Source organism: Marmota marmota, unplaced genomic scaffold, assembly GCF_001458135.2.
Source record: "Marmota marmota marmota unplaced genomic scaffold, marMar, whole genome shotgun sequence".
NCBI classification, from domain to species: domain Eukaryota; kingdom Metazoa; phylum Chordata; class Mammalia; order Rodentia; family Sciuridae; genus Marmota; species Marmota marmota.
In genome coordinates this window covers 14,457,111-14,474,949 of record NW_025999990.1, presented here as the reverse complement: position 1 = coordinate 14,474,949, position 17,839 = coordinate 14,457,111, and the positions used below count along the sequence as shown (strand labels likewise).

The 17,839-nt window shown below is 37.6% G+C and overlaps 1 protein-coding gene across 1 annotated transcript in view; it reads right to left on the bottom strand.

The window, feature by feature from the left end:
• Mbd2 (methyl-CpG binding domain protein 2) overlaps positions 1-17,839 on the bottom strand; it is a 105,569-nt gene that overhangs the window by 71,954 nt on the left and 15,776 nt on the right. Inside the window, exon 2 of the mRNA XM_015482369.2 lies at positions 63-199. Within this exon, the coding sequence (XP_015337855.2) occupies positions 63-199 (137 nt within the window). The remainder of the gene's footprint in view (positions 1-62; positions 200-17,839) is intronic.

The following is a 17,839-nucleotide window of genomic DNA, read 5'->3' as shown; positions in this document are numbered from 1 at the left end:
CGTGGCCCTGGCCGCCGCCTCTTAGGTCCTCCAAGCGCTCGGGGCAGCCATGTTGTCTCCGCCTCCCCGGGGACACGCCCCCGGTCCCCGCCCTCTTTGCCCCCGGCCGCGCCCTTCCGGCCCCCAGTCCCCATGAGGCGCGCTGGGCCCGGAAGGCGGGTGGCCCGAGTCGCCAGGGACGGTGTCTAGCCGACTGCGGCTACGGTGTTTCCAAAGTGGTTAACTTCCCCGTGGTTTGATATTACCCGTGTCTGCTTCCCGATTAAAAAGCAAACCAGACCACGGTTTATATTTACTAGCCCCGCTGTTCGCTTAGCGGGATACTTAGGTACCCCTTTCGCCCCGAAAGCCACGGCTTCCCAGGGAGCTCAGGGTAAAGGAATGAGGAAGTGTCCTCCGGAGCTGGCTTCAGGGCCATCGACCAGTTCGCCCAGGATTTAATGAGTTTACGGGAAGGAAAAAGATAATTTGGACTATTCCCTTCATTCCTGAGCGGTTTAATTCTAGTTTCTTAGAATAACCAGAATCTCCAAATCCAGCTAGAATTTACCAAATATTCTGGGATCTTAATTTAAATTTTTTTGTCTTAACACAAAAATCAATGGGGTTTGACTTGGTAAATACTCCCTTGTGTTGAAAGTCCAACTTTAGCACCAGCCTTTAGGAACTTGTGTGGAACTCATCACGGTTTGCTAACTCATCATTCCGGAGCAGTTATTAGAGGGTAATGGCGAATAGATCAAGGAAACATTTAAAATTTACATAATTTTTACAATTTTATAAATTTAATGTCTGTAGAAATATCCTATTGAAATTCAAGATGTTATGAAATATTTGGAAGATTGAAAAGCGTAAAGCACAATCAGATAAGGGTTTCTTTAAAGCTAGGCACTAAAAGTTGAAGACCAAGTTTAATGTATAGAAATAATCCGCTCATGTAATGGAAAATGGAAATCTGATTTGCCTCAATGCGCAAACATCTCTTACACACAAACCTGTCTTTGAGCAAGACATTCTTTCGTGTCCTTGATTAGAGAGAAATTGGGTTGGGGATATAGCTCAGTGATGTGCACAAAGACAAAGGTTTGAGTCCCAGCAACACCTGCATACAGCAAAAAAGTACATTTATTAGAAATATAGTAAGAGCTTCCTACAGGCAATCTGTCTCAAAACGTGGCCAACAAAGAATTAGATGCTAAAGGCAAGTTATCAGGACAGAGGTTAGAACTGGAAATGTGTGCATTTAGGAGTTATTTGTGAAAGTGACAATTGAAGGAGACCCTGCAAGTAATAAGCAAGTAAAAAAGCTTGCCTGGGGCTGGGGTTGTGGCTCAGCAGTAGAGCACTCGCCCTAGGATAGATCCTCCTCAGCACCACATACAAATACATAAGATAAAGTTTAAAAAAAAATGAAAGAGAGTGAACTCTTCTGTTAATCAGAAGAGTCAAATTCTTTTAAAAAAAAAAAAAAAGGAAGAAAGGAAGGAAGAAAGAAAAGATTGTAATAATAATAATAGAAGATAAAAAACTGAATCTTAAGGAATGGCAACATTTAAGGCTCAGTGAAGGGATAAAAGTTGAAGAAAAATGAAATGAGTTTGGATGAAACTGTAAGCAGAGCACCCTGATTTCATACCTAGTGAATATTGTAGACTAAACATGAGCAAAATCTTTGTGGAAACAATAATTGAGACAACAGATGGGAAAAGACATTTTACCAATCTATGTTGCACCTGACAAGGCTATGTATCAAATATATAGTCAACATAAGAGCATATATGGAGGAATAAGTTACATGAATTTAAGGTCATTACTTTGACTTCTACAACTAGATTCCATTTAATTAATCCAGTAAAGTTTAATGTTACTTCTATTATGAAAAATTTCATTTTAGGCATTTCAAAGCTGTTAAGTCACACTTGAATTTTTCTGCTGCAATATCACAGAGCTAAGTACAAAAAGGTGGTGGGGGGTACAATTTGTTCACCCATAAAAGAAGAAGATATCCCAGTTAGGAACTAGAGTGATTACCTAAAAGCATTGAGAACAGATTCTAAATGCCTAAGAGACAGACCCCTTTGTTTTTCTTAAAACAATGGACAAATAATAAATCTTTCCTAAGTCTAGGTGAATGCATTTTTCATCACTTCTCAATGCATACCAACATTATAAAATTGTGATCAAATTTTCAACTTATCTCACTTCCAATGGAAAAGGTCTTGCTGGCTTATTGTATAGATGAAGTGAAAGACAAAAGCAAGACCCGCTTATGTATGAAATCTTGCCCATTAAACAAAACAATGGAGATTTAACCTGATCGCTGCCTCCCAGGTGTAAAGGCAGGTGCTGAAACACCAGCTGTCACCCCTGAAAGATGATCCATTCTTTCAAATATTTTTCCCTTTATTGCTTACCACATAGAGCTAAGCTTAAACTATTAAATAAAAGTTTTTTCAAGAAAAATAGGTGTTAGTTTGGATTTTTATTGTGGTCTATAGAAAAGATTCAGAAAATAAAACTAGGAAGAACTGTTAGAAAGCAATGGCTGCTTTTGAGATGTGCACATTTTATTGACAAATACATAAGCTCTCTTTGAATCTTTGAGTGGATAAAACACCCACCAGGAGACGAATTTAAACAGTGGGAATTCTTACTTTTTCCAATGAGTATATTTGCATCAAGTGATAACAAGGGCAACACTATCCCTGTTACTGAGTCCAAATAATCAGATCAGAATTTATCAAGACATGACATAGGAGTGAGGACACCACCAAAAAAAACATTTTCCAGCTCTAATTAGCAGGTTTTATGATTCACTGTTGGTCCAACTACTGTTCACCTAATTCCCAACTAAAACAAAATTATGCTGGCACAGCCTGTCAATGGGCCAAATGACACTTTCAAGTATATGCAGTATAAATTTTAAAAAAATTTATAACCTTCTACTTGGAATAACTACAGAGGAATCTTGTACTAAATAGCTCCAACCAAAGAGAAGAGTTAATTATCCGAAAAGCAAGCAAATACAAGAAGAGGTAAATTCTGAACCAATGGGAATCTTTTAAGAAGTGTTGGACTTTTCAAATTCCTGCTAGTTGTAGTATTACTTTAGTCATAAACAAATGTTTAGGTTAAAAAGACACAGAGATGTTTACTTAATTTGACCCCTTAAAATAAAGAATACAGTTCTACCAGAAGGGGAAAAAAGGTCTTTAGGTTTCAGAGCCCTGAGGTACCTCTTCATATGCTAAACAGTGGTTTTAAACCATAATCCTGACTGCAAAACACCAAAATGCTAGGACACATGATACAGGAGAATATGGGCTGACTATGGCTGTTGTGCACAAACTGGGAGGCTTAGTAACACAATAAATCAGGAAACACATTTCAGCAGAGTCCTTGTGCCTCTAAGTGAAGTTCCCATCATCTAAGTGTCTCACAAGGGGCAGAACTAAGTCCAGAGCACAACTCCTAACCCCATGTCCAGAACTTTGTCTACTAGGCTGCTTGAAACTGCCCTACTTTCTTTCTTTGGTTTCTTCACCCTCACACTTTCTGCTACCTACAATGAAAAACAACAACAAAAAAAAAGCTTGTCTGTTTTCACCCCCACCCTTATCCCAGTGCCCTCAGTTTGGCTAATTCTTACTTATCTCTTCCATCTCACCTTAAACATTACTTAATCCAAGAAACCTTTCCTAACATCCCAGCCCCTCCACTCCTGCACCAACAGCCCAAGTATTTGTGCCACATTTAAGTTAACTATATCTATCTATCTATATATATATATATATATATATATATAGAGAGAGAGAGAGAGAGAGAGAGAGAGAGAGAGAGAGCGAGCGCAAGCGCTTAGGTGAGGACAGAGAGGGGGGAATGGATCCAAGAAGGCATTTACTTTTAATTTAAAAAAGACATGATTGGTACTACTCTCTTTCCTTTGTCCTTGATGGAAGTGGACCTGATTTTTTAACACTGTGATAATCATCTTGCAACTATGAAGCAAAGATAAAAGGCCAACATTCTAAGAAGAGCAGAACCACCAGATGAAGAACCTAACATTACTGAGCAGCTAAACAGAGTCTTAAAACTGTGCATCTCCAAACTTCTTATATGGGAAACCAGACCATTTTGGATTAAATCACCATTGATCTTTTGGACACTTGCAGCAGAAAGCATTCTTAGCTGAGATACAATTCCTTACCCCATTGAACTGTATAAATTTTGCTAGAATTCAGGCAGCTTTCTAGCTTGAGACCCTTGTTTAAAAGACCTGAGAGGAAGTCAAAGAGAAATTAAAAGAGAGCAAAGTAGAGTGGTTGGGGAGGCTTTTCCTTGGTGGTTGCAAACCAGGAGAGTCTCCCTTTCACACCCTGATGGAAGGAAAAGCATTCCAAGAGACCACCTCTGCTTGCCTTGAAAATTCCAGTTCCAAAGAGTATGGTCCAATAAATTATCTTTGTACTTGATCATTTCACAGCAGCTGTTCTATTCTCTGAATAACAGATATGAGGAAGGAGAGCCTTGGAAATTGTTTCTGCAGTTGAGATATATGGACTCAGTTTGCCAATTCACTACCAAAAATTTTAACCTGAAATTTTCATTACAATAATAATGCTATTTGGTTCACAAGTCCTAACATAATGAACTGTCTGCATAACCACCTGCTATCTGAATCATGCCACATTATTACACTGCCCAAACTTGATCTAGTTAGTAACAAGCCATGCTATTTTCAATGATATTGACTAATAAATGGTAAAAGAACAGATGCCAATATAATATTTAATAATAAAGTTATGCAGTGTAAAGTTCAAATATATTTAGGGCACATTGAACAAAAGTTTTACAAGTATTCAAGTAGAGAAGAGTGGCAGGAAAACTTAGTCACCCATAGAAAACAGTGGAACCTTTAGGTTAAAACCCAATTGACTACTGGCAATTTCGACTATATTCATTTTGGGATCAATAATTTGGTTTCTTGAGGAGAAAACATCCATAACAGAAAGTTATTTAATGTGACTAATACTTGATAATTTCACTTGTACTTACCTTCTGAATTTGTTTAGTATTTATAATTACGTAACAGCCATCAACATTAGGAGGTCAAAACTAGTTTTATGCTTTCACATACTTAAGAAACATCAGAATAATAATTTTACTCAACACTGGGGGAGAGGGGTCTTGGATAATTATTTTTCTTGTAAAAGGAGAATGTATCTTTCTCAAATTTAAGGCACGGTGTCCTAATTTATACTCTTGTAGTCAAATCCTTCCTTTGTATGAAATGAGAATTTTGAGAAATGAACATTGTGGTCCTTACATCTCAAAATGTTTTCATTCTCTTCTGATTCATATTCCCCCCCCCATCTCTCTCATAATTATTTTTCAGTTGTCTTTGTTATACTTTCTTTTTGGCGTGTTTCCTCAAATGATGATGCTCCTCCAAGCTGTATCTTTAGGGGCCTGGTCTTCTCATTCCACACGATCTCTCTTGGCAATGCCACCTTCTCACCAGATCCAGCCACAGGAATTGACTCCTGCCTTCTGGTGACAACATGGCTTAGGCAGCACTGGTGAGATCATCCTTCTGTAGGCACCTTATATTGATGTCCCAGATAAAGAAGAGAATCACATTCATTGGCTACTGTTGAAGTCTTGAGGGAGTCCAAAGTTTAGTACCCTTCTCTCCCTCCTGAGCAGTGAATCTAAGTAAAGAAAGGAATAAGAAAAATGACATTCAAATAACTCCATCATTGAGAAAGACTAGGTTAGGGGCTATCACACATCGAGCGCTAAATGGGCTTGTCATTGAATTGCAATATTTAATGGATTAACCTACCTGGTTAGGACTAGACGGTCTATGATCTCCCCATTCATCTCCAGGGTGATGGGGAGGGCAACCTTTACTCTTTGAAACGTAGTCAGAATAATCATAAACAAATGGCTGGGCAAGCAGGAAAATTCCAGACAGGAAAAGAAGAGAAGGGCCTGAGCTACAAAGATTGTTTCTTTCCCAAATTGAGCACGCTTCAGAGTTGGAGTAGTTAACTGGGAATACGAAGAAGGAAAAAGAATTCAATGTTTGAAAACAAAAGAAAAGAGACATTCCCCTCTAAAAGTACCAAAACTATGAGTGTTGAAGATTATCCCTTTACATGTCATACTTCAAAACCATCTGTTAAAGGGCTGTGTGTGTGTGTGTGTGTGTGAGAGAGAGAGAGAGAGAGAGAGGAGGGGGGTTGGAAAACAGAGAAGTTAATACTAAACTAGAAAAAATGTCTAAATGGTCCCAAAAAAGAGAGGGACAAGATACTGCCATAACATTTCAGTAGAGAAGTGGCTATCAATGTCTATTTCAATGTCTAGGGGAAGGAACATAAGGAAAGTCAGTAATGTGATTTAAAAGAAATATAATTTTATTTGAGCCTAGTTTTTGCCCAACTCTGCTTTACCATAAAGCATTTGAAATAAGAGAATAATTTCTGAATATGCTTTCAAAGGGGGAACCTCTTAGGATCATCTTGAGAAAGTGGAAATTTTCTTCACTAATGATATATCATTTTAGAATATATGCGATTTAATCTTTTCAGATCTACCTAAAAGGAGCTCTTACCTGAACAACAGGCCCAGGAGCAATATTCTACATAAGAGGCACATCTCTAGGGAAAAAAATGATTAAGTATCCAGTCTGATGGTTATGCAGAAAATTATACTTAAAAGCTCTTTGAGGGTATTGGGAAAAATCAGTGATAATTGTATAGAACAATAAATTAAAAAAAGTTTTTTAAAGAAATCATCATTAACTTCAGGGGGCAAAAAAAAAAGAAACTATAATCATGGTCACAATATTGTGATATTCTGTAATATATACTAATAATTGAGTGATCTAACCCAAAATTGGGAAGATGAATCTATACTAGAGGAAGTTGCTAAAGAAGCAGAAATTTATTGCCTCCAGGAAGTGAGGCAGAGAAATAGAGATGGGCTAACTGTTACAAAATTTCTTTAAAGTTTTTAGTATTATTTAAATTTTTAAATCATGTACATTTATTATTTTAATAAAATATCTCAATTTTTAAGAAATATAATGTGGCTTTCCTTTTGGTACTGTCACTCAAAAGTCTCATGATGTTAAGGATAGTTACTATTTTGTCCCTAAGTTACTACTACATTCCATCTCTCTTGTGTTGGACACTTTCCCTGCATTCTATTTAATTGTCATAACGCCCTGCAGAATAAATATTATTATTGGCAGTTTACAGACAAGGATAGTAAGGCATTGAGAGGTTGAATTACCCATCAATTTACACAATTGGTACACAAAGCTGGAGTTGAGCCTAGGTCCATCTCATTTTATTTGTGGTTTTGTTTTGTTTCTTTTGTACTGGTTTTTGAACCTGGGGGGTACCCACAGAGCCACATCCTCAGCCCTCTTTATTTTGAGACAGGGTCTCACTTAGTTGGTTAGACCCTCACTAAGTCGCTGAAGCCGGCTTTGAACTTGGAATCATCCTGCCTCAGCCTCCAATTTTCTGGGATTATAGGTCTGCACCATTGTACCCCATGTCCACCTGATTTTAAAACCTGGTTTTAAAACCTGAACTCTTTTGATTACACATTGAAGTTAAATAGCGCTTTACCTTTGTTAATATGTAATTTTAATGTTGACATATATTAACTAATTATTCCCTGTGTGGACATTGTGTGTGTGTTTGGGTCAGTTTTGTCTATTAGGCGGTTGTTCCTTAAATCGATATTTTCAGCATTTAGCTTGCTGTTTTCCTAAGGTTCCTAGAATACAATCTGAAAGGGCTCTTCATATATATATATTTTTTTCTTAGCTGGACTATGAGAGATTGTTTTTAGCTGTCACTCTTAACTTACAGGGGAAAAAAAAAAAAAACTTAAACCCTGAATGATAGCCCTGATAGCCGGTAATCTTGCATGAGTCTACTATGCAAGGAGAAGTGCTAGTACAAAAAGGTGACTTGCACTGACAAAGATCAGAGTTTCTGTAGGGTCAGTGATCAAAGTGTCAAAGATTACAGCTGCTGTCCCAGGAGAGAGAACAAAGCCTGCTCCTTGAGTGACAGCTATGCCCTTAGTCCTTTCCCTTCATCTGTTAATCAGGGGCTAATTATTCTAATGTAGAAGTTTCATGAGAATAGCAAGTAATGAAAAGATTCATGTCCAAAAGTTTAATGGGAAATATCTTTTCTTCAAAAGACATAAATATTTATAAATATGTAATTTGTCTAGAGTTATTGATATATGTATGAAGAAAATACTTTTTGGAATCTAGTAACAATGAAAATAAATGATATTTGTATATCTAATAAATATTAAATAACATTTGTACATCTAAGATGGATTTGCTGTTAGCCATTATGACTTGTAGAATACAGTAATTAGTTTTTCCTGAATAATCAATAGCACTCAATGATACATGAGGAAAAATTCAAACTAATTTTTAGGGAGAAATGTAGAATTAATGAACAGATGAATGTATAAAAAGAGACATTTGTAAAAAAAATAAAATAAAGAGACATTTGTACTTATTCTAGTCAATATCTTCTATGTACTTTTCAGAGTCTGTGCAAATCACAATTAATTACAAAAGAAAAAATGATTAGTGAAACCACAAATTAAAAAATGATAAATTTTAGTTTTTAAAATGAATAGAAAAATTGTGCAGTTGCCATGTAAATAATTTTCCTACCACTGCCATATATTATGAGAAAAAGAAAAATATATTTTTATAACAGTGCTTCATGGGAATTACTTCTGGGTTTACCCAAATACAAAATTTTTTTAAAAGTCCAAATATTAGTTTTTATTTGATTTCTTTTTTCTTTTTTTATTCTTACTGGGGATTGAACCCAGAGGCACTTACTGACCCACATTCCAAGATCTTTTTGTTTTTATTTTGAGACAGGGTCTAAGTTGCTAAATTGCTGAGGATGGCCTCAAACTTGCAATACTCCTGCCTTGGTCTCCAGAATTCCTGGGATCATAGGTATGCACCCCGTGCTTGCCCTGTTTACTTCTTATTTTAAAACAACCTCAAACTTCCAGAAAGATTGCAATAGCATCTTTTCCCTCATCATTTTAAACTAAAAATTCCCAGTATGATATTCTATCTTCAGTGTGTAATTCTTCCAAACAAGGACATTCTTCTCCTCAACAGCTCAACATAGCCATCAGAATCCAAAAAAGTAACATTAATGTATTGCTACAAGCCTCAGCCCCCACTCAAGTTCTGCCAACCGTCCCAGCATTGTCTTTTACCGCAAAAGGATCTGGCTATGTCTTTTCAGTTTCCTTCAATTATGGAACAGTTTTTAAGTTTTCCCTTGCCTTGGATAACGTAGAAGTGTTCAAGAGATTACAGGTGAGTTATTTTGCAGAATGTCCTTTGATTTGAAATTGTCTGATGTTTCTTCATGATTATATTCAGTTTTACATCTTTGGCAGGAAGAAAGCAGAGGTGGTAATGTGTTCCTCTCATTTCATCTTTTTCATTGACAAAGGATTTCAATTTTTTTCCACTACTGGGGATGTTAATTTTGATCAACTGATCAAGGTGATGTCTGCCTGACCCTCTTCCCTCCCCCAACACACACTGTAAAGTTATATTTATTACCTTTGAAATTTATTAGTATTTAAGCTTATAGTTTTAAAAGTTAAAATGATAAAAATACATGCTAATATAGTATAAATCAACTTTTTAATCATTTTATATTGCCACTTCAACTAATATCTGCAGAGAGTTTCAGCAAATGGTTTACAAGCTCGGGTTCTTAGTGGATAATGTTGAATAGTTCATAATATTGTTCTTTCCTCTAGTTGACCCAAATTTCAGAGATGGCTTTTGGCTATAATTATGAGCTTAAAGAAATTTTAACACTGACTGATAGCACTGAACTACTCACAGTGTTCATTTGCCTGGGAATAAAGCATCTGTTTAGTTTTTTGTTGCTGAATAACAAACTGTCACAAAGTTAGCAGCTGAAAGCAACACACATTTATTATCACACAATTTTGGTAGGTCAAGAAAGTGAGCATGGCTTAGTTGGGTCCTTCACTAATGGTCTGAGCTCTGGATCCTCTGTTTTGGGGTATATACCAGGTGTTAACAGAGGCCCAGTGCCCTCTCCCAAGCTCACATAATTGTTTGCAGTGTTCATTGCTTGCATCTGTACAACTCTTTGTGGTGTGTGTCTTCAAGAAGGGCAAGAGAGTCTCAGATTTCTTTTCTTCTATATTTTTATTGATGTGTTATGGTTATCCATAATGGTGGGATTTGTTGTTACATATTCATACATGTATACAAAGAGTCTCGGATTTCTTTTTACTTATTTATTTTTTAGTTATAGATGGACACAATATCTTTATTTTGTTTTTATGTGGTACTGAGGATTGAACCCAGTGCCTCACACATGGTAGGAGAGCACTCCACCCCTGAACCAGGACTCCAGCCCAATTTTTTTTTTGGTGGTGCTGGGGATTGAACCCAAGGCCTTGTGCATGTGAGGCAAGCACTCTACCAACTGAGCTATATCCCCAGCTCTCGGATTTCTTGAGATCCTTTTTTAAAGGGTTTATTTGGTTAAGGTTGGCTCACCAATAATAATCTGCCTTTTGATTAATTTAAAGCCAACTAATCAGGGACCTTAATTACATCTGTACCTTTACCATCTCATACATCATAATTATCAAAGTGACAGCTCATCACCTTTGCCATATTCTATTAGCTAAAAGTAATTTAAAAGTTCTTCCCACACTCAAAAGGGAGGAGATTATACAAAGCCATAGATATTTTAGGGGCCACTTCAAAGATCCTGACCACCACCACTTTTCTGCCATCTGGATCAGTATACTTAGACTTCTTATATTACTTCATTGGTTATTGACTCTGTTCTGACTCAGATTTTTTTTTCCTTCTCTCAGTATTATTTTAGGTTTTTGCATGTCTGGACACATAGAATTGTCAAGTAAAAACACCATTACGACATAAATTGCTTTGTTGTGAAATGTCAGGCAAAACACAGGTATGTCTGCTCTACGTGCCTGTCATGGAGTAAAAATTTCATAAGGAATGAAATCAGCTTTGATTTCATTAGTAATTTAGCTTAGAAGTGCACATTTGTTAGAATCCTCTCAAGCTTCTGGGTCAGTTTAATTGACGAGCACACTCACTTTCCAAAGGGCTCTGATTTAAAAAAACAAAACAAAACAAAACACTTGGAGCCTGGAGATATAGCTTAGGGGTAGAGCACTTGGCTAGCATGCACCAGATCCTGGGGGCAATCCTCAGCACTGCAAAAACAAAATAACATCAAAATATTTGAAAGAGCTTGTCTGTGTGATCTAAAATTTCTGAAGACCACAATCCAAGCACAATCCAAGATATAGAAAAGGGTCCTAGACAGGCGCAGTGGCATATGCCTGTGATCCTAGAGGTTCAGGAGGCTGAAGCAGGAGCATCACAAGTTCAAAGCCAGCCTCAGCAATTTAGTGAGGCCCTGAGCAACTTGGTGAGACCCTGTCTCTAAATAAAGTATATAAAAGGACTATGGATGTGGCTTAGTGGTTAAGCACCCCGGGGGTCAATCCCTGGTACCAAAGAAAAGGGTGCTGACGTTGACATCACCAACCATCATTCACAAATCCTGCTTGACATGCGTGTTCCTATTTATTATGACTTAAAAAGTAAACTTAAGCAGGGCCCAGTGGCACACGCCTGTAATCATAAGATTCTACTTTTATCTACAGCTAAGGTGGTAATTGAGGCAGGTGTTTTAAATGAGCTTTTGCTTAATTAAACAGTCTATTGCTTTAAAAAAGTTTGAAAGCCACAAAAGAATTTGAACAATAACATTGAGAAGCCTGGGTCTGCGGCTAATAAGTCTAGGAAATTCAGGAGCCTCATCTGGCAATACGTAAACTTGTTCTTCCGTTAATGGAACTTATAGAGCTATCTTATAATTTGATCAGATCCACCAAGTCTGATAATAGTATTTTTCTTTTTCCTGTACTGGAGATGGAACCCAATACCCCAGGCAAATGCTAGGCAATTGTTTTGTCCCCCAAACTACATCCTAGCCCTGATAACAAGACTATGGACTTCACTTCTTTGAGCTGAGTTCATTGCATCCTCTTGGCTTCTGTGCTCTCCTACAATTCTATACGATTACCCATTTTATGCTAGGTCAAGCCATGTATCTGAATAAATAACTTTCCTACCACTAAGATCTGACTTTATTTTATCTGACAGTTTCAGTTGTAGTTAGCCTAGGCTGCATACGGTCCATTATACAGTTGTCTAAACACAGATTCCTTAGTATCCATATGCTTCATAAGTTATATAGATTGCTCTCTTCGAATGGGGCCAGAAAAGAACCCAAATTTAAAGAACCTTTAGTGTTAGATTTTTCAATATGCTTGCTCCCCCTGACAATTGTATTGAAGTATAATCTGAGTATATCAAACCACACACCTTTGAAGAGTACAATTTGATCCGTCTTAACATATGTACATACCACAGCCAAGATAACAAACATTTTCACTAGTCTCAAAGGTTTCCTTTCCTCCTTGGTAATTCCTCCCTGCCTCCAGCCTCTTCCCCAGAGACCCAATGATCTGCTTTCAGGCACCAAATGCTAATGAACTTTCTGAACTTCTGAATTAACAGAATTATACAGTATGTACCTGACTCCTTTGATTGACTTCTTTCACTCAGTTAGTTAATATTCATTCATATTGGTGAACAGTGAAAATCAATAGTCTGTTCCTTTTTGTTGCTAAATATTATTCCACTACATAGATGTACCACAATTTGTTTATTTATTCACATATTGATTGACGTTGGGATTGTTTTCTCACTATTACAAATTATCTCTCATGAAAATTATATACAAGGCTTTATGCAGATGTGTGTTCATTTCTCTTGGGTACATACCCAAGAGGGGAATGATATATAGTAGGTGTATGTTGAACATTTTAAGAAACTGCCAAACTGCTTCCCAGAGTTACTGTACCATATTGCATTCCCATCAAGAGTTATGAGTATTCCAACTGCTCCACATTCTTACTTTCACTTGGCATGGTCAGTTTTTTTAAAATCATAAGCCTTTCTTATATGTGTAGTAGAATGCTAGTAATGTAGTGATATCTCATTGTGGTTTTAAGTTATATTTCTCTGATGAGCAATGCTTTCATGCACCTTTTTAAGTACTAGAAAGAAGGCTTTAACAAACCTTGTATCCCTTAACCTTGTACTGCTCCAGAGACCAACACTATCTTCATTCATGGATGTGGAAAAAATAAGAAAGGTTAAGTTGCCAGGTGTGGTGTTGCATACCTGTAATCCCAGTAGCTCAGGAGGCTGAGGTGGGAGGATCACAATTTTAAAGTCAGCCTCAGCAACTTAGTGAGGCCCTAAGCAATTTAGTGACAGTCTGTCTCAAAATAAACAATAAAAAGAGCTGGGGATATGGCTCAGTGTTTAAGCACCCCAGGTTCAGTTCCCAGTCCAAAAAAAAAAAGAAAAAAGAAAGAAAGGTTAACTTGGCATGGAACTTAGGTGATACTCAAGGGCATTCTGACTCCCAATCTCCCACAGTTTTCTGGGCTCTGAAAATAAACATGGACGAATGTAGTAGATATTCAAGTTCTAGGTACACAGAGTGATGTAGACAAGCTAATTGACCTAGAAGGACAGAGCTTCTGGAGATGACAGTGTGGAAAATGTGATATCCAGGCACTGAAAGTGCCAAATGTTTGTGTCAGGAACACAGAGCCCCTTTTCTGCACTACTTCAACCAAAGCTGATTGCAAACTTGACAGACTCAGGAGAAGGAGAATAAAGACTTACATGGTCCTCTCCCCTCCCTCATAATGCTGGCAATAAATTGCTTGCATCTTAAAAAAATCTTTTTATGTGTTTATTGGCCATTTTAATATATTCTTTTGTGAAGTGTCAAATCTTGCCTATATTCTTATTTTTTAAAATATTTATTTTTTAGTTGTGGTTGGACACAACACCTTTATTTCACTTATTTATTTTTATGTGGTGCTGAGGATCAAACCCAGGGTCTCGCACGTGCGAGGTGAGCGCTCTACCGCTGAGTCTCAACCCCAGCCCCCTATATTCCTATTTTGAATGAATGTCTGAGAAAGACTTGGTCTTCAGAAAACCCATATCTTCATGTTGAAAGTTTTTGCTCGGGGGTGGGGGGGGGAACCCAACCACTTTGATCTCTACCAAATCAAGGTGACTATACAAAAAAAAAATACCTGATATATTGCTCAATCTATTCTGTAACCGTTCAATGCCCTCTTTATTGTTGGTTGTTACTATATCTGATATCTGTGGCAGATACCATTGTGAAAGACATGAGCATTAGAACTGGTGCAGGGGCTACCAAAAGCCTGATTAGATCAAAGAATGGAACAAATATGTGTGTGTGTGTGTGTGTGTTGTTGTTTTTATGGGTGATCCTTTTATGGGAAATATGTCAACTTAAATGGAATGCTTTTCTCTAAATGTATCAATAAGTATAACAAGAAAGATATTGCTGGTAGAAATCTAAGGGAAACCTATTTACCTTTAGACACAGCATTATCTCTTCAATTCAAGAAAGGTTACTTTAAAGATGATTGAACATTATTTGCTCCCATCTTTAGGGTACATACTTTGGACCCAATAGACAGTAACTAATAGCCCCTTGCTCTGAATCTTGAATAGTTGTCTCCAAGCTGAACTGTAAGCGTAATTGGATGTTGAAATCAATACTTTCTGGTGAAACAAAATGAAAAAGATGGAATCACATCCAAAACGCTAGGGGTTATTTCTTTTTCCAGCTACTGTGGGTATAGCAGATGCAGGAGTTTTAGACTGTTGGTCTTTAACTTTCTAATAATGAAGAGAAGTTCTGCTGCACTCTCCCAGAGGCGCTGCCTTACTTTCTCTCTTGTCTCTCCATCTCCTCTTTGTTCTTCCCCAAGGCAAGAGCAGGTATTTGTTGAAACACTGAGGAGAGCCCAACCATCAAAAGGCTGGAGTGGGGGTGTTAATGGCAAGGTAGCCCAGCCTTCAGAACCCTTCTGCTGGCCTCCCCCAGGGCACTGTGGGGCTCACCCAGCTTTCAGGTTCTAATCGGAGAACTGGCAGGTGTGTTCAGCCTCCCACAGGCCCCAACAGGCCTCTCTTCTCCCAGAACCAACTTCTCACCCCACTGCTGGGTGGAAGAGTGGGTTGGCTGTCACACGGGGCTGTTTATATGCAGCGGGTAGGGCTGTGGAGCTGGTAGGGAAGAGCCCTCGGAGGCTTCTTTTTCTTTCCAAATGACTTTGACCACTAATAAAATTGAGAATAAAAAAATATATATATATCTTGCACTCTCTTGGACCTATTTTTGAATTAGCAGAAACCTGGAGTAGGAGACGAACTATGGGCTTTGGGATTTAAAAAAGCAAAGCACAACTGTGGTTGAGTTATGCATGTGCGTGACTTAGTTCTGTTCCCTCATGGAAGTGTTGTTCAGTTCAGAGGTGTGGTTGGTGGAGAGCGTGGGTTTTTGCTCCACCCTCTCTGTTTAAGTCTTCCAGACCAGTACTTCCTCTTCTCCCTTCCAATACTTCAGTAATTCTTAAATATTGAGATACCTTGTTAAAAAAAAAAAAAAAGGGTTGGGTGTTACAAAAGCCTTTGCTGACACTTGCAAGAAACAGAGGGCAACATAGTAAATGGAACAGTGAATTTCAAAGCAGAAAGAACTGATTCAAAAGCAGTTGAATTATTGTCTGATAACATGATGCTAACATGAGAGACCACCTCAGCAATTTTCCCTGAATAATTGATAAAGGTAATCAGGAAAAGGATGACCTACTGAAACTAGTATTGAATGCCAACAAAACTGATTTGTTTTAAGAGCAGATGCCTTTTACTTTTATTTACTGAGTTAAAAACACAGAATACTTTTTTTGGGGGGGTGGGTACTGGGGATTGAACCCAGGGCCTTGTACATGGAAGGCAAACACTCTCAACTGAGCTATCTCCCCAGCCCAACACAGAATACTTTTATAGCATGCATTTCCCCTCAAGTCTGGGTTGTGTGTGTTTTTTTTTTTTTTTTTTTTTTTTTAAGATCTTAACAATACTAGTTCTGCTTACCACAGTACCGTTCAGGAATATAACACCATAGTTCATGCATGTTGCTTTTACGTTTGGAGAAAGGTTATTAGAGAGAAAATCAATAAATAAATGTTCTGATAAAATATTGTGATCTTTCAAATTACATTGATTATTCAAAAAATTTGTCTCAAATATTTATAAACAGATCTCCATTACAATGTTTTTTTATATATTTATTTTTTAGTCGTAGTTGGACACAATATGTTTGTTTATTTTTATGTGGTGCTGAGGATTGAACCCAGGGCCTTGCCTGTGCTAGGTAAGCACTCTACCACTGAACCACAACCCCAGCCCTCCATTAGAATCTTAAAACTGACTTTATCCTCAGGTTTAAAAGTCCATGATTGATTAGTTAGCTAGAGGTAAAAACTAGATGAGACTATCTAGGAACTTGATTTTTTTTTAGTTTAATTATAAGTGAATTAGCTATTTAATGTCAAATCCTGGATCTGGCCATTGAACCCTTCACTGAGGACAATAGGATAACTCTGGTGTAGATCAGAGTTATCAGGGCCCAGAACTGGCAGAAATCGTGGAGGCCTGTGCAGCTGTATTTTCCTGGGGCGATTGTACTGACCTTGGCAGGTTGCAATCTTTTCTCTCTCTCAAACCCAGTAGTACTCCCTCATATAATTCACTCCAATTATAAAAGGTACACAGTGAAGTTTTGGTATCAGAACAGTTCTGATAACCTTTATTTGTTTTTATTTTTTTAGGTGTAGATGGACACAACACAATGCCTTTATTTTTTTATGTGGTGATGAGGATTGAACCCGGGTCCCACCTTGCTAGGCGAGCACTCTACTGCTGAGCCACAATCCCAGCCCCTCGATAACCTTTTGAGACATGTGAGTTCCAAGCCTTGCCGACTGTTTTGCCTTTTCATGTTCCAACAATGAGATCTGTTCCAATGAGTAGCTTTAACCCAGTGTCAGAGAGGGCACTCCTTCAACACCCCACAAGACAGACAAATTAATTTGTTGCCTGTTTCTTCTGAAAGTATCTTCAAGTCTTAATTAAGAATTATAAGTCTTAATTTTCAAATCGATATTGAATTGGGCTTCAGGCAGGACTATTCTGCTATTAGTCTGTGACACTCTTTTTCCATCTTGTAATTAAATCCATTGAAAAATGATAAAGATTATTGCAGTTTTTATTGCTCATTTATTGACCTTGAACTAGGGGCTAATCTGCAGAAGCTTTATATATGTTCTGGTTGTTGAACCTTTACAAAATCTGTACCTTGGTGGGCAAGAATGATTTCCTGACACCTTTCAAATAATGTCAGACACAATCCTAACCCTTCCATATTCCTTGTGTATTTTCTTTAAATTGTCTACCTCTTTCTAAACTTGCATATTGATTTAAACTTTGTACATTTGCTCTTGTGGTTGTGTCTTTTACATTAACTGATGACAAGGGGAGGCAAACTTGGGCAATCTGAGAAGTAGACTCTCTCTAGGAAGACAGTTCTCTGAGGTTAAAAATGCTCTGGTCTCAGAACCAGGAAACTTGTCTTTGCCAAATAGTTCAGTTACCGTGAATAAGTTATTCAATCTTTCTGGTTTTTAGTTTCCCCATCTGTAAAATAACCCACTTGGCTTGAGTAATCTCTATGATCCCCCGCCCCCCCCC